The sequence below is a fragment of the Carcharodon carcharias genome, chromosome 17 (assembly GCF_017639515.1).
Source record: "Carcharodon carcharias isolate sCarCar2 chromosome 17, sCarCar2.pri, whole genome shotgun sequence".
Taxonomy (NCBI): Eukaryota; Metazoa; Chordata; class Chondrichthyes; order Lamniformes; family Lamnidae; genus Carcharodon; species Carcharodon carcharias.
Window position 1 is genome coordinate 81210248 of NC_054483.1, and position 25537 is coordinate 81235784.

General features: G+C 41.2%; 1 protein-coding gene across 11 annotated transcripts in view; it reads right to left on the reverse strand.

Moving 5' to 3' along the window:
- Positions 1 to 221: 221 nt before the first annotated feature.
- Positions 222 to 25537, reverse strand: part of LOC121290130 (C-terminal-binding protein 2) — a 321857-nt gene continuing 296541 nt past the window's right edge. For 8 of the 11 annotated variants that reach the window (XM_041210341.1, XM_041210336.1, XM_041210337.1 and 5 more), the window contains 4 exons: positions 22144 to 22274; positions 14420 to 14547; positions 4866 to 4983; positions 222 to 2080 (listed from right to left, as the gene is read on the reverse strand). In XM_041210341.1, the coding sequence (XP_041066275.1) occupies positions 1900 to 2080; positions 4866 to 4983; positions 14420 to 14547; positions 22144 to 22274 (558 nt within the window). In that variant the 3' untranslated portion in view covers positions 222 to 1899. Of the gene's footprint in view, positions 2081 to 2633; positions 2672 to 4865; positions 4984 to 14419; positions 14548 to 22143; positions 22275 to 25537 lie in introns of all 11 variants that reach the window. The other 3 variants (XM_041210334.1, XM_041210335.1, XM_041210333.1) reach the window with 3 other exon arrangements.

Genomic DNA, 25537 nt, shown 5'->3' on the forward strand with positions numbered 1-25537 from the left:
TCTGTTAACAGTTTGAGTATCTGTGTATTTAAAAACCCAGAAATGAGGACTAATACATCAGGGATATAACAATATCTTGAAATGTCACTTGAACTAAGGAATATAATTCCAGATTTTAACAATATATAAAAAGTTTCTCACAAGTGACAGGATAAACACTGAATTGTTTTCTGTGTAAGTATGGTTTTCAGGGGTGTCCAATAGTAAAACACATGCAAACAGAACTTGGAATATTTTTAATTCTTTATATTTTTCACTGTTAACACAAATCGTTGAAGAAGAAATATAGAAATTGAAAGACTGACTTTAAAAAATGATTTTACCTGCAATTGGAAACTGTCACTGCACAGCTACCAAAAAAGTTTCAAGTGAAAAAGGTTTAACACTAGTAATGTTAACCCAACATGGCTGCACACAACATCTGAACAACAGAACGGCAAGTTTTATGACACAGTTTAACAAACGGTAATAAGGAGCTTTCTAGATTAAATGATAACACTTTAGCCTAAAAAAATGTTTTAACAGAGTTTTTCACATACAAATACTCCATTATTGGGTGATGACCCATCTTATAAAGGGGTAGGTTAATATCCAGGTACAGTCAGTATCTCTCCCCCTTCCACCTCTCAGCAGTGGTATGCACTTCCATAGATTCACAGAAATCACCAGACATTTTGTCCTTGCTGATTTTTTTTTTAAACTTTGTAACCTACATACAAGAAATGATTGCTATAAGTCTAGAATAAAAATAAGAGTGGAATCACGATAAACACATACTTAGCAAAGATAAATGTTTGGATCAGGACTTTGCATGGGTTATAATAATGTGCAATACTAAACTCAACTCAGTTAGTCATTCACTCAGCAACTGAATATAACTAAAATAAAACACAAAACACTTCTGTTATTTGAAAATAACATTAACCAAAAAATATGTTTTACAGGAAACTGAAAATGCAATATGAGCTGCTGTTTTTAAGTGAAATCAGGCAAATGGATTGATAACATCCAGTGTGTTGTGTATCAAAAAAAAATTGATAGTAGAAATACATAAGCATGAATCAGAGCTTTGCATGGGTAGTAGTTGGATCATGAGTTCTGGCTAAGAGGAGTGAATGGGAAGGGATTTGTAACATTCTACATTTGGATCTGGTATGCTTTTTACTGGAAGAGAGTCCACTCTAATCACCACACCATAAGGATCATCACTGCTGGCTGTCACTTCCCACATTATAGTTCATCCTTCTTCACCAGCCTCAGTATGATGCACTTAGTTCAAAAACCATGATGGACTCAAATGCCCAGACAAAACATGTTTAAGGTGAGTTCATATAAAATGCCACATCATGAAGAAAAGAACAGTTTTGTGTGTTTAAGAAATGGGAGTCCTTGAGGAACAAATGTTTTGAAGTCAAACTTGCTGACAAACAATACAAAAGAGTTTGTTCCTGAGAATGAAGGGAAATGCTTCAAGCTACCTATTAAAATTCCACACCTAAGGCTACCATTTTCTGTCAATAACACATTTCACTCTCTCGTCATCTATCAAACACTTATTTCAAATTATATAAGAAAAATCTACCCAGTAAAGTTTGTGATCAACAGATAAAAGATATGAGGGACGTGACACACATTTATCAACAGGGACATAGCATTGGAAAACACACTTTGTAAAATACTTCTTAGTTTCTGTTGAGTGAAGGGAGTTCTCTTGGGTTTAATGCAGCTTTTATCCCCATCCATGGATAACACTGTAACATCCCAAGCTGGCAGCTGTAAAGAGTACAAATTCTTAGAAGAGTTTCAGGTCTCAAATATCCTATAAATATTCCATTTTTATAATGATATTTTCAGTGTCTCTTGGTCCCAACCCTATAACCGGATGAGCTCTGTAATCTGCTATTGCTCAGTGGTGTGCTCTCTGTCGCCTTCGTGTTTTGTGGGCTGATTGGGAGATGGAGTGTGGGAAGGATGCACCACTGCAGGAAGGTTATGGGAGACGGGTACCCCCCCAGGAACCATTCCTTCCATGGATGCTGGGATTCCTGCAGGTGTTACGCCTACTATACCAGGAGGGTACCTACAAAAGAAGACAGGATCAATTGAATGTAAAACTTCCGTAAGTTACAGACAAGCCTGACTCAGCTCTACTACTGATAAGCTCTTGCCGGTAATGTTTTTTCATCAGTATTCCAGACAATGAGAAGCTGAAAACACACTTGAAAATCTAATGCTAACACTTAAGTTTTATGTATCTCTGCACACCCTGAAAGACATGCCTTGCTCCAAGCAAATTACATTAATGGCAAACAATACATCAATATCCAAATGCCATTTAAAAAAGCAACAGTGCCAGATAATGCAGTTATGGGTATTGGGTGAGAGGACAGAATGGGATTGGGTGTGAGGCCCCATCTTTGAAAACCCTGATAGCACTCCATCTTGCATTACCCGTGAAAAATGGACACTTGAGTGAAGCATTAAAGAACTGGCAGTGCCTATGGAGCTGAACCACAGCATAAACCAGCACCTTTAAGACTGAGGACACAGGGTGGGGTGAGTTGGGGGACAGAAATTTCTCATCACTTAATCTATTAAGTGAAATGAAACTTTAAAACATAGGTTTTCCTTACCTTATAGCATTTTGTCACCAAATGATATCAGCTGCTGGCTGAAATATATGGCAAACTTTAAATATCAATATAGGAAGGTTTTTGTGAATGAGGAGAGTTCACAACAATTAGACTTTTCTCAAACGATTAAAATAGAAAATGAGTTTGTTTTCTGCTAATAGGCATTATGCACCCTGCTGTCAAGATAGAAATACACAGAACTCCTTTTCTGCTGTCTTTTAAGCCAGAAGCAGGTAGCCTCCTGCCATCATCCAATGACAAAAAGCCATGATCCATCTCTCCAAAGGTTTTGGAAATTAACCCAAAAAGAACTTATCGAAATTCTAGCTGTCAATGTTTTCCTCAGTAAAACAGCCAAAATTCTAGCTCTGCATCATGCATTTTGTTAGTAAGATGGTACGAGTGCCTTCACTGAATAAAAACTCAGTGATTTCAGCAGTTTGAACACAGGATGTGACCAGCTGGACTGAAATTTAACCAGTGGTATCAGTGTTGAACAAGTCCACTCAGAGCAAGTGGAGTCACATAAAATTACCTGTAAACCTCACGGGTGTGCAAAACCCAACAATACCATTAACATTTCTTGCTAGAATTATGATTTACCATCAGAAATTTGTGTAGAAACAGTCGACAAGTCTATATGGAATTACTCTATCCACTATTCTAACAGGTCAGCAGGTTATCACAAACATGTCAATTTTTTAGACACTCATGGGAAAAGGTAGAATTTCTGAACAATAATTAGTCAATTGTGAAAAATGATGAATAGTCCAATATTTCATTTTCAAATATAAGTCAAATTGATCTTCTTGAGGGGGTGAAAGAAAAGAAAGAGTGGGGAGAAAGACTTTTGATCAAAAGCCCCCTGTTCTTTCTTAGGCAATTCTGGTCTTTAAAGAACAATTTATCTATTAGACATAAACAGCAACAAGGTTAGTTTACTTTTATCAAACCTCTGCAGCTGCAAGATTATTATTGTAGAACAAAATATTTTGGGAAGTGAAATATCCACTATAATTTACCAGGATAGCTAATTATTTAGTTAATGTCGCCCACTGTTTGCCTCTGATGACAATCCTCCTCCTTTGGTTAAGGATGGTGGGACAGTTTGGCATATAAACTGTTCAATGGCCATCATCAATAGCATTCGATTATTGGATGATAGTAAACCAGTGGTTGTACCAATTTCCCCTAAAATTCCACAATGAAGTACTTAATTGTCGAATATCTAATAATGCTGATAAGCTCTTCCCAGCGTTGACTGGTGAATGCATCAGGGCTGGACTTTAAACTGAAGATCATTCAGTCAGCAGGAGTTACTAGACAACATGTACAATGTTTGCCTTTAATTAGCAAATCAGAAGGCTTAAGACTTCCTGTAACACTGTTCTCAAATGTTACAGCTATACATACGATGTGATAAATGTCAAAGTCATGATTAGAATATTCTAAGAACACTCTATCTTCATCTGTGGAATAAAGTTAAAATATTAAACTAATCAATTAATGTCTCTGTTACAGCCAGCAGGGTATTTGTTCATCAAGAAATGACAATTTCTCCAGTCCACTGTGCTCAATATTGACAGACTGACACAAGGGTCATACGGTGTCATCACTGTACCATGCTTTCCTCAACCTCAGACCATCCAATCAAGTGGACAGACAGGGCCTCAGTAATAAACATCTCACCCGAAAGATGGCACCTCCACTACTGCGCTGTGCTTAACTCTCTGGAGTGGAATCTGAACTCTCAAACTTCTGACTCAGAGGCAAGAGTGTTACTATTTAGCCAAGACTGACACCAGGGGGTGCATTAGCTTTCTGCCATGATAGAGGCCACAACAAGCTCTCACCATAGCGAATTACCATTCAAAATGTCTGAGCTCAAATCCTGGGTATGAGGAGATTTCAAGATCACCTAACCCAGTATCAAAGTGAGATGCCTCACAGCAGTAATGCTGTTTATCTTTGGAGCTTCAAAAATACAAGCAGGTGGACCTAGACTGCCCAGCAAAGCATTTCTACTGTTAGCTGTTAACGTAAAATGTTTGATGGCAGCTGTAGGGTATCTGCACCCTGGAATGGAAAGTTTTAAAGGCTTTTGAGGGACAGCAAGGAATCCAAGAGCTCAGAAGTAAAATTAAAATGATAAAAATTAAATTTACTACATCTAGTGAGAGATTGAATTTGAGTTTATTTTCCCGCAAACACACAAATAAATAATCCTCTTACCTGTAGGTGGCCCCATTGAGCTCTGGGTGGACAGCTTGCTGGTCCATTGTTGGCCAGGCAGCAGTTGTAACAAAGTAATCCTTATTTACACAGTTTCTTAAGCTGTCTGGGATTCGACCTGGAGCAAAGAGAAAGGAAGGATAAGGATACCAGAATGAACAAACTAAAACAAACCATACATTCATGAAGAAAATGTTAAACACAATCATTTAACTGTAAACTCCACCACTAGCACACAGGGTTAGCAGTTGTGTAATCTACAAGATGCACTGTAGCAACTTGTCAAGACTTCTTCGACAGCACCTTACAAACGTGTGGCCTCCACCATGCGGAACATCAAGAGCAGCTGATATATGGGAACATATGCAACCTACACTTATCCCTCAATTTACATATGTTTCACTGTCACTGGGTCAAAATCCTGGAACTCCCTCCCTCACAGCTCTTTCGGTGTACCTAAACCACAGGGATTGCACCAGTTCGGGGGGGGGGGGCAGCTCACCACCATCTTGCTTTTTTTTTAAATGATACGCACAGGCCGTCAATATTGTAGCTGAGCTAACTTTATTGATAACACATTTTCCTAACATGAACCACATAGCTGCAGTAATTGAATTCTATGTAGATAGGTTCCAACATGTGCTATCTGACCTTCAATCCCCAGGTCAGGCTCCACATATAGTACAGAGTACCATATAGCATCTAATACTGGAGTTTACTACCACAATCAGCTATTATCATGACATTTCCCTTTTCAAAAAAAACTTTACACAAAGTTTCATATCGATTCTTTCTCACTCTGCTTTGATCAGTCTGTTTTGTCTTTTATTCATCTCTGTATCTCTATTTTTTCACAATTCTTCCACTGGATGTTCTGAATGGTGACAGAGGTGATTTTGAAGGTCAAGGGGCCTTCTCCAGCTCTGTGTAAGTATCACCCCTTAGATAGTTTTCAGGACTCTCAGGCTTTGTCTGGTTATCTGTTGCTTCACTGGTGCATTCTGGCTTTTGATCTTTAGCTACACATTCTGGTTTGTCTTTTAGCAGGGCGTGTTTCATTTGTTTTCCGTAAGAATTTCTGGTTTCTCCTGTACTGTTGTCCATTTGGAGTGCACTATCTAAGACCTTGGTTCTCCTGTGATAACAGCAGGATTCCAGATCCCTTCATGCTGAATCCTCACTGTCTCTCCCATGTTCAGGTCAGGCAGAAGTCGGGCGCCTCAATCAGAGTACTGTTTCTGTTGTCTCAGATTGAGCAGGTCCTGCACGCGGTAGCTCACTGGCTGTGGAAATAACAGTTTGGGCGGAGCTGGAAGCTTAAGTTCTCCGTCTTCTCCCATCAGGAGTTGTGCTGGAGATGATCCAATGCCCTCTAATAGAGTATTCCTGAAATCCAGCAGAGCCAGGTAGGGGTCTCTTCCATTCACCTTTGCCTTCTTCAACAGGTGTTTTAAGGTCTGCACAGTTCGTTCCACCATTCCGTTGGATTGTGGATATTTGGGACTTGATGTAGCGTGGCAAAACTCCCAGTCCTGTGCAAGTTTGTGAAACTCAGTGCCTGAGAATTGTGGACCGTTAATCTGAGATGAGCACTTCAGGTATGCCCGGCAAGAACAAATTGATTTTAACTGATTCATTACAGTGATGCTCTTAATATAATTTATGAGCACAGCAGACTCAAGAAACTGAGTAATAATCTCCTGCTAGCAGGTATTCATTGTTCCCAAATGTGAAAAAGTCCACTCCAATTTTCTGCCAGGGCCTCTCTGGAACACTGTGGTTGAGGTCGTTCTTTTTGTTGTGATTTACTGTACTTTTGGTGTACTGCACACAAATTCACCATTTCCCTGCTTTGTGCTTCCATTCCAGGCCAATACATGACATCTCGAGCTTTTCTCCAGCATGTTTCTATGCCTAAGTGACTTTCATGTATGCGCTGCAGCATTTCTTTCCTCAGTGTTGCAGGAACTATGATCTTTCCTCCCTTGAAAAAATATTCCTTCTGCCACATGAAGTTCCTCATGAAAGTTCCAGTACTCTTGTACAGCAGAAGGGGCTCAGCTCGGATGTGTGGGCCAGCCAGTTTGCACAATCTGCTGCAGTTTTCTTGGGGTGGCATTGTTCTTGGTCACTTCCCTGATCTCATCCAGTTTGGATATAGACACGGCTAAGTTCATTGTCAGCATGTGAACCTGTGCTTCCATTTCTTCATCCTCTTCCTCCGTGATGGGTATGCACGTGACAGAGTGTCTGCAATGTACATTTCCTTGCCCGGTTGGTATCTAACTCTGACCTGGTACTTCTGCAGACGCATTAGTAATCCTTGGATTCTTGGTGGTGCACAGTTCAGGGGCTTTTTAAGTAGAGCTTCCAAAGGCTTATGATCAGAATCTACCTCCAAGACTTTGCCGTAGACGAACTGATAGAAGTGTTCTAGGCCAAACACAATTGTCAGCATTTCTTTCTCTATTTGAACACACTGCTGCTGTGTTTCAGTAATTGCCTTTGAAGAGTATGCCACTGGTGCCTCATTTTGTAAGAAGACAGCTCCCAGATGAGTCTTTTTTTGAAGCGTCCACTGAGATCTTGACCAGCTGACTGACATTCTAATACTTTAACGCTGGTGCCTGGGTCAGTGTTCTCTTCAGACTGGTCAAAGCTTCCTGGTGACTTTGTTCCCAGTGCCATTCCACATCATTTTGCAAAAGTTCTCTGAGAGGTGCTGTCAGGTCTGACATGTTTTGGAATGAATTTCCCAAGATAGGTCACCATTCCCAAAATCCTCTCCAAGTCTTTCTTACATTCTGGGGGTAGCATGTTCATGACTGCTTCGATTTTACTCTTGTCCGACTTCAGTCCCTGACTTGTTAGCACGTGCCAAGTGCTTGATTTCATGAAGACCCATTTTGCACTTTTCCTTCTTCAACTGGAGATTCTTTTTGCTAGCTCTGGCCAACACCCCTACCTCAGTCTGTGGTCGTGCTCTTCTCATGAGGCTCTCCAGGCCAGCACATCGTCGATATAGGTTTCCACACCTTCTAACCCTTCAAACAGCTGCTTCACTGTTCTGTGGAACACCTCCAGAACTGAATTAATACCAAATGGTAAGCGTGAAAACCTGTATTGCCCATATGGTGCATTCAAAGTACAGAGACAGGTCTTGCATTCATCCAGCTTGACCTGCCAGAAGCCTGAACTCGCATCCAAGACTGAACAGTATTTAGCGTTGGCTAGCTTACGCATGATCTCTTCTACTGTGGGCAGTTGGTAATGCTCTCTTTGTACTGCCTGGTTTAGGTCTCTGGGATCCAGACAGATTGCCATCCAATTTTTCTACCTTACAATTGGATGAACTTACTTTGTTGGTTCTTCAATTTTCTTGATGATGTAAAGTTTCTCCACTCTGTCCAACTCTACTTTCAGTCGATCTCTCAGCATATTACTGGTATTTTCCTGGGCAGGTGTATTTTGGGTGTCATAGTTTCATCAATCTTGATGGTGTGTTCTGCTTTTAGGCAGCCAATCCCCTGGAACGCATCCTCGATCAGGATGTTATCAGTGGTGACAGTTATTATTCTCTTGATTAGCTTCAGATTTTCACAAGCTCTGACTCCAAGAATGGGTTTTGCATCAGGTTTAACCACTATGAATGCAAGTGCTTGAGACTGTTTCTTGTAGTTCGCTTTAAGTGTGCACTTGCCTTCCACAGCAATTATTTCACCTGTATAAGTAGACAGCTTTGCTTTTGTTTTAGTTAGCTGTTTTTTTTTTGGTTTATCTTACAATACAGGCTTATGGGAATGACATTTGCTTGTGCACCTCTGTCAAACTCAGGGAAGAGTGTCCTGCCGTCAGTATCGCAGTGAAACAGTCTGGGAAGAGTGTCCTACAGTCAAGTTCTTGTTGAAAATAACAAGAGTGACATCATGAGACAGCGCGAGAGAGTGACGGAGAGATCAGAACCAGCGCGAGTGCGGGGAAGCTTCAAAAAGTGACATCAGCACAAAGGTGAGAGCTGAATCGTGAGTAGTGGCTAAGTATTTTTCTCCAGTTTAAAATAGATTAAGCTAAGGAAAGGTAAGAGTTCTAGTTTTTATTTAAAGTACATAAATAATTTAACATTCTTTTATTGTATTTAACTTAAGTAAGGTTTTTTTTCAAATAGAGGCATGGCAGGGTAGCTCAGTCCCATGTCATGTACCGCCTGCAACATGTAGGAAGTCCTAGATGTTCCTTGCACTCTGACCAACCACGTATGCAGGAAGTGCCACCAGCTGCAGCTACTTGAGCTCCGCGTTTCGGAGTTTGAGCGGCAGCTGGAGGCACTGAGGTGCATCGCGAGACTAAATTTCGTGGGTAGCACGTTTTTAGATGTGGTCACCCCACATCTTACGGAAGCGCAGACAGAGAGGGAATGGGTGACCATCAGTCAGAAGAGAGGTATCAGGCAGATAGTCAGGAAATTCCCAGGGTGCATCTTGCTCGAGAACCATTTTTCTGTGTTGGAAAAGGGTGAGAGTGACGGTTCCTCTGGGGAGTGCAGCCACACTCGTGGCACTGTGAGTGGCTCAGCTGCACAGGGGGATAGGAAAAAGAGGGGAAGAGCAATAGTTGTAGGAGACTCAATAGTAAGGGGAACAGATGGTGTTTCTGTGACGATAGACATGGCTCCAGGATGGTATGTTGCCTCTGGTGCCAGGGTCAAGGAGGTCACTGAATGGCTGCAGGGCACTCTAAAGTGGGAGGGCAAACAGACAGAGATCGTGGTACATATTGGTACCAACAACATTGGTAGAAAGAAGGATGAGGTCCTGCAAGCAGAATTTAGGGAGCTAGGAAACAGATTAAAAAACAGGACCTCAAAGGTAGTAATCTCTGGATTATTTCCGGTGCCACGCGCTAGTGAGTAGGAAGTTAGTCCAGATGAATGCGTGGCTGGAGAGATGGTGCAGGAGGGAGGGCTTTGGAGTCCTGGGACATTGGGACCATTTCTGGGGGTGGTGGGACCTGTGCAATGAGGACGTGTTGCACCTGAACCGGAATGTGACCAATATACTTGCAGGGAGGTTTGCTAGTGCTGTTGGGAAGGGCTTAAACTAACTTGGCAGGGGAATGGGATCCTGAGAGGAGGATCAGCCGGGGGGAGATGCACAGCCAAAATTAGAATAGAGAGCAAGTGAGTCTGGAAGGCATAGAAACTATAGGCCAGTTAAGGCACAAAGGAGCTTGGCAAGGTTGGATGGTATTTATATTAATGCAAGGAGTCTGGAGAATAAGGCCAATGAGTTGAGGGCACAAATTAACACATGGAAGTATGATGTCATTGCTGTCACAAAGACATGGTTGAGAGAGGGGCAGGATTGGCAGCTCAATATTCCAGGATGTAGGGACTTCAGGCAAGACAGGGAAGGAGGTAGAAGAGTAGGGGGCATCACAATATTGATCAAGGAATCAGTTACAGCAGTAATGAGAGATGACATCTTAGAAGGCTCCTTAAATGAAGTCATATGGGTAGAACTTAAAAACAAAAAAGGAGCAATCACATTGCTGGGAGTGCACTTTAGGCCCCCAAACAGTCAGAGAGAAATAGGAGAGCAGATATTTAGGCAAATTTCAGAGAAGTGTAAAAATAACAGGGTAGTAATAGTGGGGGATTTCAACTTCCCCAACATTAACTGGGTTAGTCATAATGTGATAGGTTTAGAGGAAGCAGAATTCTTAAAATGCATCAAGGAGAGCTTTTTAAGTCACTACGTAGAAGGTCCAACAAGAGAGGGGGCTCTTGGACTCTGGGTCCTGGACTTAATTTTGGGGAATGAAGCCGGGCAAGTGGTAGAGGTATCAGTGGGAGAGCGTTTGTAGGTGGTGATCATAATTCCATTAGATTCAAGGTTGTTTTGGAAAAGGACAAGAATGGGCCAGAAATCAGAGTTCTAAATTGGGGGAAGGTCGAATTTAATAAGATCAGATATAATTTGGCCAGAGTGGACTGGGAGCTGCTACTTTTAGGTAAATCTGCGTCAGAGCAGTGGGACTCATTCAAGAAGGAAATAGGGAGAGTACAGGGCCAACATATTCCAGTAAAGACAAAGAGTGGGACCAACAAATCTAGGAACTCTGGATGTCGTGGGATATACAGGATTGGATAAAGAGAAAAAGGGAGGCTTATGGCATATACCGAGGGCTCAAAGCAGTGGAAGCCTTAAAGGAGTATAGAATGTGTAGGGGGGGAAACTTAAAAAGGAAATTAGGAGAGCAAAAAGGGGTCATAAAAAAACATTGGCCGGTAAAATAAAGGAAAATCCAAAGTTATTTTACAAGTACATTAAGAGTAAGAGGATAACTAGGGAAAGAGTTGGGGCCTTTAAGAACCACAGTGGTAATTTGTGTGTGGAGTCGGAAGACGTAGGTAGGGTTCTAAATGAATACTTTGTGTCGGTGTTCACAAGTGAGAGGGATGATGTGCGTATGAAAATCAGGCAGAAGGACTGTAATATAATTAAAGAAATTAGCATAGAAAGGGAGGAGATTCTAAGTGGTCTGGCAGGCTTAAAAGTAGAAATATCTACAGGCCTGGATGAAATGTATCCCAGGCTGTTGAATGAGGCAAGGGAGGAGATAGCAGGGGCGCTGGCAATAATTTTCAATATCTTTCTGGCCACAGGAGAGGTGCCAGAGGACTGGAGGACAGCCAATGTGATACCGTTATTCAAGAAGTGAAGAAGGGATAAACCAGGGAACTACAGGCCAGTCAGTCTAACCTCAGTGGTGGGGAAACTATCGCAAGCAATTCTGAAGGACTTGAATTAATCTACAGTTGGAGAGGCAGGGCTTAATCAAGGACAGTCAGCATGGTTTTGTTAAGGGGAGGTCATGTCTGACCAATTTGATTGAATCTTTCGAAGAGGTGACCAGGTGTGTAGATGAAGGCAATGCTTTTGACATATTCTACTTGGACTTCAGCAAGGCTTTTGTTAAGGTCCCGCATGGGAGACTGGATAACGAAGGTAAAAGCCCTTGGGATCCAAGGCAATTTGGCAAATTGGATCCAGAATTGGCTGAATGGCAGGAAGCAGAGGGTGATGGTCGAGGGGTGTTTTTGTGACTGGATGCCTGTGTCCAGTGGGATTCCATAGGGATCGGTGTTGGTTCTCTTGCTGTTTGTGGTTATATATAAACAATTTAGACTTGAATGTAGGAGGGTTGATCAGTAAGTTCGCGGATGACACGAAAACTGGTGGGGTGGTAAATAATGAGGAAGATAGCCTTAGATTACAGGAGGATATAGATGGCTGGTCAGATGGGCTGATCAGTGGCAAATGGAATTTAATCCAGATAAATGTGAGGTGATGCACTTGGGCAGGACAAACAAGGCACGGGAATAGACGATGAATGGTAGGACCCTGGGAAGTACCTAGGATCATAGGGACCTTGGTGTGCATATCCACCGGTCCCTTAAGGCAGTGGGACAGGTAGATAAGGTGGTTAAGGAGGCAAATGGGCTACTTGCCTTTATCAGCCGAGGCACAGAACATAAGAGCAGGGAGGTAATGCTGGAACAGTATAAAACGCTGGTTAGGGCACAGCTAGAGTATTGCGTGCAGTTCTGGAATCCGCATTATAGGAAGGACATGATTACACTAGAAAGAGTGCTAAGGAGATTTACCAGGATGTTGCCTGGGCTGGAGAGGTTTAGTTATGAGGAGAGATTGGATAGACTGGGGTTATTTTCCCTTGAGCAGAGGAGACCGAAGGGGGACATGATTGAGGTGTATAAAATTATGAGGGGCATAGATAGGGTAGACAGGAAGGAACTTTTCCCCATGGTGGAAGAATCAATAACCAGGGGGCATAGATTTAAGGTAAGGGGCAGGAAGTTTAGAGGGGATTGAGGAAGAATTTTTCACCCAGAGTGTGGTGGGAACCTGGAACTCACTGCCTTAAAGGGTGGTAGAGGCAGATACCCTCATGATGTTTAGGAAGTATTTGGATATGCACTTGCTATGCCATGGCATACAACGCTATGGGCTTAGTGCTGGGAAATGGGATTAGAATAGTTAGGTACTTGTTTGACTGGCATAGACTTGATGGGCCGAAGGGCCTTTTTCTGTGCTGTAGACCTCTATGACTCTAAGCTTGAAACTCACCACCATGTTAAATCGACCTTCCATTCATTTTCTTTGGAATTTGTTGTTACTGCACCAATAAAAAGTTCAGTTTCAGTGTCTGTGTCATCATCTGCAATCATGTGTACTTTCTTCGATTTACACATCTTAGTGAAATGACTTAGTTTACCACAGTCCTTACACTGCTTTCCACAAGCTGGATATCTACGTGCTAAGTGCTCTGTTCCGCATCGGCTGCATTTAAATGTTTTAATAGCAGTTTTGTTATTTTTACCTTCAGGCTGTTCTTTCCCGGGCTGTTCCTGTTTAACTGTGTCTAACTGTTTGACTGTGTGCATCTTATCATCTTCTGACATCTGTTAAACCTGGCATTTCATTGTCCCTGCTGAACTGCAGTTATTTACTCCTTTCTCGATCGCAAGATCAACTTCTCTCAAAAGCCATTCTCTCAGAGAGTCATTGTGATCTGCAAATTATTCTATCTTGGATGAGTGATTCTTCAAGCTCTCCAAATTCTCATCATTTAGCTCGTTTTCTCAGCTCAGTTACATACCGACTAATGCCTTGCGTGCACGTTAAAAAAAAAATTCATACATGATGTTTTCCTTAGCGCTGCAGTAGACTTCTGATTTTTCCATTATTTCTTTCAAATAATTTTGTTTCTCATCACTTTCAAATGTGAATGTGTTATAGATTTCTAGGGCTTTTTCTCCTGCTACGTGAAGAAAGATGGAAGACTGTGCCTGAGGGTCTTTTTTGTCACTGCCCGTCACTGTGAGGTACAGCTCAAAGTGATGCTGGAACCTTCTCCAATTTTCAGCAAGATTGCCCTCCAAATCGAGCTCTGTTGGTGGTTGCAGAACCTCCATTGTTGCATTTGGTTTACTTCTGACACCATGTCTTGTTTCTTTTTTTAATGATGCACACAGGCTGTCGACATTGTAGCTGAGCTAACTTCATTGATAACACATTTTCCTAACGTGAACACATATCTGCAGTGTCTAAACTCTATCAAGACAGGTACTATCTGACCTGCAACCCCCAGGTCAGGTCACCCCATATACGGTAGAGTACCGTATAGTATCTAATACTGGAGTCCACAACCACAATCAGTTATTATCATGTCAACCACCACCTTCTCAAGGGCAATCAGGGAAGGACAATAAATGCCACCCTTGTCAGCAATGCTCACATCCCGCAAACAAATAATTCTAAATTGTCACACCTGTACTGAGATTAAAATAACAGTAATTCTAAATACATAATGCTTTAAATATTAAAATTATAACCTTTTGAATAGATTAATGAAAATATTTACTTATATTTAAGAGTGTTATGCCTTTCCGCAATTACACATAAATAAGCATCATTATTGTTAAAGTTTCTTAAATTGCATCTAAATTACATCTAACTGTTAGATGGTCTCACCTGTAATAGCTCTACGAATCTCAGTAGCAGCTGCTTCTCTCATCTCTAGGGATGCCTGTTCACTGTACCAGGATGTGTGTGGTGTGCAGATCAAGTTGGGAGCATCTTTCAGTGGGCCTTGTGTAAAACTGCACAGGAATAAAAGCATAGAACTCTTATTCATTATGACTACACTCTGCATGTGAAACAACCAGTAAGACAAAGCAGTAAATTAAATAAGGTGACATGGCAAACAAGTGTAACCAGAATTATCAAAGCTGCCTACATTGCAGTTGAACACCTGGGGTTCTCTCAGACCAAATACAGTGTTAAAAGCAGCAATCTTTGTTCGCCATATGGGCTGAATGGCCAGTAACGTTAATGCACTCTTCTAGCTTTCGTATCCCCTTTTATCTCCTCACAGACTCTACCTGTGGGAAGCAGCATTCAATTTTCTTGCTTTCTTTGGCTGAAGATTGAGAAAAAACAAGAGCCAGCTATAGAAGTCAAGCTACCCCAATATTCATAATAGCAGTGAGATGTCCAAATTACTTTATTAAAACATGTATTAATCACATATCACATTACATAAGATTACATAGAATATATGCCACAGAAACAAGCCACTCAGCCCAACCCATCCACGCTGGTGTTTATGCTCCACATGAGTCTCCTCCCATCTTTCCCCATCTAAGTATATCACCGTAACCTTCTATTCCCTTCTCCCTCATAAGCTTGTCTAGCTTCCCCCTAAACGCATCTATACTATTTGCTTCAATCACTATCAGTGATAGCGAGTTCCACAGTGATACCAATTTTTGGTTAAAGAAATTTCTTCATCAAACTATTATTTTACAATCCCTGTGGAGACCAATAACTTTCAGAAAAAAGGAATCCCTATAATGCCAACAGAAATAAGATCTTATTTTTTAAAAAGATTTTAACCATAACAAACAATCTAAAACCAACTTAGATCAAACATAAATTAACAGACAACTGAAACATCAAATTAAAAAAGGTATATTTCACATAAACTAACTAATTCAACCAAAATATGTCTTACAAAATACTTTTACTCTGTGCCACATTGTGTCACATTAAAGGAACAGCCTTAAAGTCACTCCCAGCTCTCCAGCAGAGGGTCACCACTCTCTACCACACCGGGTCAAAACTTCTAGTGCCCTTTGACAATTGCTTCACTTATGCCTTAGCTTTCTGGAACCAATTATCACATACCTTGATGGCTCCCTGTTCCTTAAATCTTCAAGGGCCCCATCTTTCTTGTTTCCTTTCTTTTGAACAGAAAATGAACCATAAAATCACCCCAATTAATCTTTAACACAAACCGCTTTCCCTGCTTCCTGAAAGCAGCAGCTTTCTATCCTTCTGTGCCCAAGCAGCTGCTTTTCTTCTCTGCTCTGTGAGCTCTGATAGGTGCTAAAACTGCCACACAACACTTCAGCGAGTTTTTAATTGGAGTTCTTTTCCCCATGGCAACCTGAGATCACATGGGCCCTCCCTCAGAACTGAGGTATTTATCAGGAATTCACCACCCCCCTTTTCAGTAGTTTCTACTTTGGGTTAAAGGTACATTTTAAAACATAATTATTTTGTAAATTTTAGCATTCATGACAATAGAGCCTACAGATTCTCTAGCACAGTACACCGAGGAGAGCTAAGGCCTGAGAATAATCATAAAATCCTGGTTATGCCGAATGATGTAAACTTTAGATTGGTGACTTTTAGCTGGTTAGCAGTCACACCAATGTATAGGTTATAGCTCCAGCATAACAGCTTATAAAAACCTGGATTAAGGTACCAGTTCTGCAATGGATTTCCATTTTGATAAAGGAATAATTATTATTTTTATTTTTAAAAATAAATCATTTTCTACATGATATATATATACATTTCTACTAGTGACATCTGTACCTATAGTCATTATTTTCCCATTGAAATACAGAAATTACTTGACAGAAACATTTATATTTTGGATGATTAAATGTCAGACTTCAGTCCCAATATTCTTTGTCACAAATCAGCTATCTTTTGTTTTAAGTTGAACCTTTTCTCATGGTAACGGTCATATTGTGTCTGCCTGTAACATAGCTAGTGTCCATTCCGCTTATAATAAAGCTTTGTATAATTTACTGTTTCATATGAAGAAGCACAATACAGTGAATGTACTGCTAGGGCTTGGTGACTGAATAAATAACACTAAACCTGATGGTACTGCAGCATTCAGTCATACCTTTCCAAAAAAGATATCAAAAATTGAAAGAAGGTTAACAGTTTGCACAGCTCACCTGCAATTGGGCAGAGAACTTTGGCTACGGAAGGAGCAAAATGTGCGTTCATTCATCAGGATTAAGGAAGTACATTGCTTCAAAGTGAAAATCCAGCTAAAGGAATAAAGCTGCAGGCAGTGGAACCGGTGAGTGTTATGGACGAAATGCTTTACAGGGGAATACTGGTAATGATGGAATTAAGGACACTGTAATGCACATGTAGAGAATTAAAGATATTTGGGAAGTGATTACAAGGCAGTAATCTGATCAAAGGTTTCAATCAACTCTATAAACAGCAAAAGCAAATCTTTAGCAGTTTCTTCCTGTCATCTGAAGACCTTGCCTAATACTGCTTACGATCACTAGTAATGGCTCCCCTGGGTGGCACACTTGTTGAATACACTCCCTCAACATGGTGGTGAGTCAGACTTGGAAATTTTAAAAAATTCTTTCATGGAACGTGGGCACCACTGGCTAGGCCAGCATTTATTGGCCTTGAGAAGGCGGTCGTGAGCCGCCTTCTTGAATCGCTGCAGTCCACGTGGTGTAGATACACCCAGAATGCTATTAGGGAGTTCCAGGATTTTGAGCCACTATTAGATTCAATCCAGACCTGTGCTGGGCTAGAGGCAAGAGAAAGGAAAATGAGTATTTGCACACCCTGGTGGCTTACACTGGCTGAAGTATTCGTGTTTACAGGTTTAAGGTCATCACTGAGGTTCATATGTAGAATATAGAAACAGCTGCCTCTTTATAAACAGTTCCATGTAATTTAAGAACAAAGTCTATCTGAGCACTATTACTAACTGCTATAACATGAGCACAGGAACATCTGAGGTGACGTATAACCAAATCAGTAAGTGTTGTACGGAGCCGAGGAGCTACAGTAATAAAACTTACTTATTACAAACATTCACAAGGATCTTACTTAAGTTTAATTGTTTTGCTCAATTTTTTGGGAACAATTCATTCATTTTGCCAAGTATGACTATACAGTTCTATCATAAGTATGAATCTAAATATTATTTACCATTTATATATTAAAAATCTTACATCTGTGTGCCTGTTCAAATAAAAAAGCTCAGTGTTATCACATTTGGTCAGATTTTAAAAGTCAACCGTTTCCAATTTTAACTTTCTATATCTATATTTATAACCAAAAGGAACAGCACTCAAGAAAGCCAATTGAATATGCCTGAACCCCAAATTTAAAATCATTATCCTCAGGTTTAAATCCCTTCATGACTTTGTCCCTTCTCATCTCTGTAACCTCTAACAAACATGACAAGTATCTACAAAATAAGATGACTATTTACAATACCAGAGGAACAATATATGCACAATGTCTTAAGTTATGAATTTATAATTTTTTTAATCCTTAAATTGATGGATAACATTGAATCGTACTTTTGCAACAATGCTGGAATTGCAATACTATAAGAATTGATTTAAAAATTACAAAAACATTTAGATTCAGACCATTCAAATAAAATCTTGAAATTAAATATTTTGATTAATTGGATTTCCATCACCATTTTTCCCTTTTCATTTCTATCCTCTCCCCCACCCAAAACCAGGGCTCCCCTGCTTACCCCTCGCTGAAAGGGTATTGCTCCCTCTCCCATTCAACAGCTCATTCCCTCTCTCCCTCACAGCACAAGATGACCCCGTCTCTTTCTCTCTTCACACCTAGGGTGTCTTTTCCTTTTTCTCTCCAACAGGATGTCTCCCCTGTTATCAACTTCCATCACATTTTTTCTCTCTCTCCTTCTCTCAACATTTCTCTTTTGCTTTCATCCTTGTCAACAGAACTTCTCTTACTGTCTCCCTAAAAACCAAAATCCAGTGGTATGATAACAAGTGGCTTAATTAAAGCAGGCAAGATCCACAGTTAGCATCAAGTTACTGACCAATTTTCCTCTTAAATGCTGGATGGTTATGTGACTGGTTTCTCCAGTGTACTGTGTATCTCCAGCACTGAGCCTAGACCGAGCTGGTTAGTTATGGGTACAGCATTTGGTGCTTGTCCTAACTGCCGACATTGAAAATGGTTTTGAAAGAGCTGTAAGGCCACTTGGCCTAGAAATTTGATCACACTTTATGCATTTGTAAGCATAAAGCTGGCACCTAAAGGTCCAGTATGGCAAATGACACTGCAGGCTCAGTACATACTCTAAATATGCCACCTGTTATACCGGTTAAGCAGATCAACAGGCATCCAGTCCACAACATGTGCATATTGGAGGCTTAATATCAGTTTCTGGTCCTTTTGCCAAATTAGTTGGTGGCGCTTGTGCTGTTGTCAGTTTCATCCGTCCCTCAACTTCGAGAAAGAATGAACCTGCATTTATACAGCACCTTTCAAACCTCGGGATATCTCAAAATACTTTACAGCCATTTTAGCGGTTCTGAAATCTAAGGGGGATTTTAACCCCAAAAATGGGTGGGCTTGGTTTGGGTGGAAGGTTAATAAGCTAAGGACCCAACCCACCTATTTCTGGAATTAACAGAGGCCAGATGATGGGGTGGGGGAAAGGCGGGGGATGAGGTCTGGGCTTTCCCAGGAATGGGTGGCTTATTTAAATATATTAATGAGACTGCGTGCCTTCATTTTAAGAGAAATTTTCTCTTTAACTATCGTTGCCGGGGTTTCCCAGGCTTCAGGAAAGCTGACAGGTAAAAGGAAGCAAAAAGACAGAATCCTTGAGTTCAGTGCCTTTACAGCACTAGTTGTGGGCCAGGAGGAGATGGGTGCTTTCTTCCAGCAATCTGTCTGCTCTTCCAACACCCACTGTGATCAGATACCCCCACTCAACCATGACCTGTTCCCCCGCTTAACCGCACCCCACCAAGATTGATCTCTCATTCCACTCAGCACCCCGTCTATCCCTCCTCCACAATCTTTCACATGCTCCACTACACCTACCTGCTCTCAGCCCAGCTGGTCTGCAGTCTTGTGCTGTAGGATTTCCCACCCAATAAGCAGCCAGTCTGTCAATCAGGCTGGCTGCAGGTGGGAAAACTACAGATAAAAAGATATAACATCAGGACTTACAGAAAACCCCTACTTCCAGGTTTCCTGACCTCAAAGCAGAGACTCCCCTACATCCCCCCAGCCTCAAAGCAGAGTCCGCCCCATCCCCCTGCCTCTGAGCTAATACCTAGCCCACGGTCACAGTTGTCATGCAAGAAATAGTGAAAAGGGCAGGCACATTTCCAGCTTTGTCGTTTTTAGAAAGTACTCTATTTTTGAGGTTCTAGTTTTGTGGCTCTAAGTAAGTCTTCTGCAATCTTAAAACTCACTATTTAGGCACAGACATGGCTAACCTGCCACTTTTTCAGTAACCTGGTATGTAACCAAGTTTCTTTTTCTGCATGGTCATGTTATTCAACTGGGGAGTCAAAAAGACTTTTGCAGGTCTCCAGACTGATGCAGAACTATGGTGATACCAGGCTTCTTTCAATGTCAGCTGAGCTCATTCACTAAACCTCTTCAGATAAACAACACAGGCTACCGTGCATTGAAACCGTCTGCAACTAAGGACTGTCACAATATGCAGATATTAAAAAAACTTGACTTGATTCATCTATGCACTGAGTCCAGATGAATAGGATTCTGTAAATTGACAAAATGATTGTGCTCAGTTTTCTAGAATATGCTTAATGCATATGAAGTGATACTTAGGTGCTACTAAGTGTCACAACTGAAATGATAGGTCAGAAGGTAACACCAAACTAATCTGATTATGTTATAGTACAAATTACACTTTAATACCTTAATTAGATTTGTGGTATAAAATGCCAAAAAAAGAAAATACTGCTGGAGGCTCACACAGTAAATCTGTATGGAAAAAAAGGGCTAATTAAATTCTAAGCTTCACTTTCAGGTGAAATTAGTGATCCCTATCACCCCTGACAGAATGTAGAAACAGTGGATTGGAAATTTGTCTTGGGTGGTGGTACAGATGGACTTTATCACACTGGCCAATATTCAGTACTGTTGCGATCAATGGAATTAAATATGAAACAAAATCACTTGGCAGTACAGAATTTGAGTATTGCTGAAAAAGGACACGCTGTCAAAGTTTTTCATCTTACACTCATCAAGACAGATGCAAGAATGCTAAATTTCAAAGAAGCAACAATTTATACTGCATGAGAAAAGGGTGATGATTGGTTGGCAAGTTGACTCTGGTCAAGGCACTGCCATGGAAAATGCACCAGGGAACTACTGTCTCCCGTGCTTTTGTTTAATTCAAAAGATGGCACAATGCCTGGACATATTCTTTTTGCTTGCAGAGGACAGGTTCCTGTGCCTGAACATATGTAGCTTTTAGCAAGTGTAAATGAGCCACATTGCGAGCCCTACTGATATTCTTTACTGGTTGTTAGTGTAATTATTAGCACACTCGGAATTGTTCACCAAGTGCTGTCCAATCGCGGAATCACATCTAATGTCAGGTATTATATTATGAGTTTTGCAAGCACAGGCTGGCTGAGTACAGTCCACAAATCTGCCTGCGGCAAACAGCCAAAGGGATATGCTGTTTGGTACGATCTGCCTGTCCTTGGGATAATGGTCTACATACCTGGCATTGCACGCCACTGGAATTCATTTATCACATTACTCATTTGTGTGGTAGGCAGAACACCTTTTTGCCTTGATAGCAGCATCCTGTTAGTGGAAAGTGTTGCTACTGCATAGTAGAAGTGTGAAACTGCGACCACCAGCCTGTACTTGCAAAACTCTAGATTCCCCCATGAAAGGAACCCTCCTCCCAGCATCTACCCTGTCAACCCGCTCTTGGAATCTTACAGGCTTCAATAAGATCACCACTTATTCTTCTAAACTCCAATGAATACAAGCTCAGAATGATCAACCTTTCCTCATAACACAACACTTTCATCCCAGGAATCAGCCTCATGAACCATCTCTGAACTGCTTCCAATGCAAGTATAGCTCTCCTTAAGCAGGGAGACCGAAACTGAACACAGTACTCCAGGTGCAATCTTACCAATGTCCTATACAACTGTAGCAAGGCTTTCCTGCTTTTACACTCAATACTCCTTTCAATAAAGGCCAATATTCCATGTGCCTTACTCATTATTTGCTTTACATGCATGCTAAGTTTTTGGGATTAATGTACAAGGAGACCCAGATCCCTCTGTACTGCAGCCAGATCATACCATAAACCACAAGAGCAAACACAAATAGTTTAGAGATCATCTATGCCACTAGACTGGTTCACTGTACATAATCCATTTGCTTGCCACCATTTTTAAAAATATTATTTTTATTACTTCTGTTTTTGTAAACTTTGCCTGCTGCCACCAGGCACCTCACAGAATATCAAGTTAATGTAGGGCTTCTTATAATTACAAAGGCATGTCCTGACGCCCCTTGAAGCATTGCCATACTCTATTTTCTGGATGAATATCCTCAAATCTGCATCTTACCTGAAGGGCTCACTCTCATGAACATCGAGAGCAGCACCTCGTATTCTTCCCTCTTTCAGCCCCTGAGCTAAAGCCTTCTCATCGACCAGTCCTCCTCGGGCTGTGTTTACCAAAAATGCTCCCTGCCTCATCTGGGAACCAAACAGGAAAGAAAGAGTTTATTCCAAATGCTGAATTGCAGCATTGTCTCCACAGGATTTCTGGAGTCACTCTGGGTGAAACACAATACCTCACAGGACAAGTTCAGAAATGCCAGGAAGATTGTCCAACAATTTTAAAATAAAGAAGTCAATCAAATCACGGTTTAGCATAAAACAAACCAAAACCACAGAAAGAATGTTTCAGGCACATGACTTTAGCATAAGATTCTGTGACATGGCTTTCTTTGTGCTCTAACTTTATACATTCAATAAACCCAAATTAAAATAACTGCCTAAACTTAGCTCACTGTGCATTGAAGTCCTTATAGGAAAATCTCTTCAGTGTGAAGCAACCTTCCTCAACTTGAGCAGGTTTACATTACAGACACTGCCTTGGCTCTCTCTGAACATTGTGACTCTGCAGTCATTTTTGAGTGATATTTCAGATCAGTCTGACAAACAAGGTGGACGTGTTTTCATACAAACAGAAATATTAAACAAAAATGTCTTTAAAGGCTATATTTACAACAATAATTCCTATCATATCTATTGTGAAACTGATTGAAAATATAACTCAAAAACAAGACAGCTCTAAGAAGTTAAACTAATTCAGTGTTGAGCACTACATGCTCAATAGTGTTGGGAAATGAAGGAAGAGGAAGGATGGGACAGGGCATCTTTATCATTGTCTGATGACTCTTGCTGGAAAACAGATATGCAGGTGGGATCAGAGTCAGCCTCAAAGAGCTGATGCAGGCTGACATATGACCAATTACCATGCGGGCAATTCAACCATATGCAGCAAGAATCATCTGAAAAAAAATGGATAATGTAAAGCAATAATCCATTGTCACTTAAATTGCTTAAAGAACAATGACTACATGTCAGAAGCAATTTATTAGATGAGAGATATCCTAAGGATGGGATAAAATGAGAGACAAATTTAAGCTCTTTTTTAAATAGTATACAGGGAGGAACATTCCTATTTATGAATAACATAGTCCCAATGGGATGGTCCAGCCAGAACTTGTGTGGCAACAGCTACACCAGTATTTGACAAGTTGGCAACTTGGATTTATAGAGCTTTGAAACTCTTCTTCATCAGTACAGTACAGATACCATCTGGAATCTGTGCACTTGTTCCAGAAAACTCCCTAATTCTAATGAAACAAGCCCACAGCAACACATTTTTTTTTCTCAATATCACAGCATTTTATGCTTTATGCATAGAATTGGTCTCTTTATATAAGCAGGGATTGACTTGCACTGGAGGCGGTTCAGAGAATGTTTACTGGGTTGATTCCTGGGTTGTATTTAAAAGAATGAGAAGTAATCTTATTTAAACTTATAGGATTCTGAAGGGACATGATGGGGTAGACACAGAGGATGCTTCCTTCTGTGGGGGAATCGAGAACATGGGGGCACAGTTTCAAAATGAGAGGTCTCCCATTTAAGACAGAGATAAGGAGGAATTTCCTCTCTCAGAGGGTCATTAGTCTTTGGAATTATCTACCCCAGAGAGCAGTGGAAGTTGGATCATTGATTATATTCAAATCAGACATATTATTGATCTGCAAGGGAGTCAGAAGTTATTGTGGGGGCAGGCAGGAAAGTGGAGTTAAGGCCACAATCAGATCAGCCATGATATTATTGAATAGTAGAGCAGGCTCAAGGGATCAAATAACATACTCATGCTTCTAATTTCTTATGTTCTTATATTCTTACAATAAATACAGTCTTGCTATTTTGTTTGTCCATTCAAATATGACATTCATTACAAAAAGTTGTCAAATTAAAAGATAATACAAATGAAGGACAACAGAAACTGTAAAGGATGCAAAATGATGTGTATACATTCTCTCATACTGCTGGCTTTATAAATAATTTATATCCCCCTTCTCATTATTTTGAAGGATGTTTCTCTCCTTGGGCTCCATTCCATTATCTAGCATCCCATTGTCTGGCATGGAGGGTGAGTAGTTTGAATGCCATTCTCAAATTTGTTAGCAAGAGATGGACACAGGAGAGTGAAGATACCTGATATTTGTTTTATATTTGTTCATGGGATGTGGGCATCGTTGCCCAGGCCAGCATTAGTTGCCCATTCCTAGTTGCCCTCGAGAAAGTGGTGATGAGCTGCCTCTTGAGCCACTGCAGTCCATTGGTATAGGTACACCCACAGTGCTGTTTGGAAGGGGACTTTTGACCTAGCGACAGTGAAGGAACGGGCGATATATTTCCAAATCAGGATGGTGCGTGGCTTGGAAGGGCAGTTGCAGGTGTGGTGTTCCCATGTATCTGCCACCCTTGTCCTTCTAGATGGTAGCAATCGTGGGTTTGGAAGGTGCTGCCTAAGGAGCCTTGGTGGGTCCCTGCAGTGCATCTTGTAGATGGTACACTCTGCTGCCACTGTACGTCGGTGGTGGGGGGAGTGAAGGTTTGAGTGGGGTGCCGATCAACCAGACTGCTTTGTCCTGGATGGTGTCGAGCTTCTTGAGCGCTGTTAGAGCTGCACTCATCCAGGCAAGTGGGGAGTATTCCCTCACATTCCTGACTTGCGCATTATAGATGGTGGACAGGCTTTACTGGGTCAGGTGGTGAGTTACTCACCACATGATTCTTAGCCTCTGACCTGCTCTTGTAGCCATGGTATTTATATGGCTACTCCCCTTCAGTTTCTGGTCAATGGTAACCCCCAGGATGTTGATAGTCAGGGATTCAGCGATGGTAATTCCATTGAATGTCAATGGGTGATGGTTAGATTCTCTCTTGTTGGAGATGGTCATTGCCTGGCACTTGTGTGGCGCTAATGTTACTTGCCACTTGTCAGCCCAAACCTGGATATTGTCCAGGCCTTGCTGCATTTGGACATGGACTGCTTCAGTATCTGAGGAATCGCAAATGGTCCTGAACATTGTGCAATCATCTGTGCACATCCCCACTTCTGACCTTATGAAGGAAGGTAGAATTCACCTCCTGACTCCCCAAAGCCTATCCACCATCTACAAGGCACAAGTCAGGATGCCTGGAAGAGTGCAGCTCCAACAACACTGAAGAAGCTTGACACCATCCAGGGCAAAGCAGCCTGCTTGACTGGCACCCCTTCCACAAACATTCACTCCCTCTACCACCGACACACAGTAGCAGCAGTGTGTACCATTTACAAAATTCACTGCAGAAACTCACCAAGGTTCCTTAGGCAGCACCTTCCAAATGCATGACCACTACCATGTAGGACAAGGGCAGCAGATACA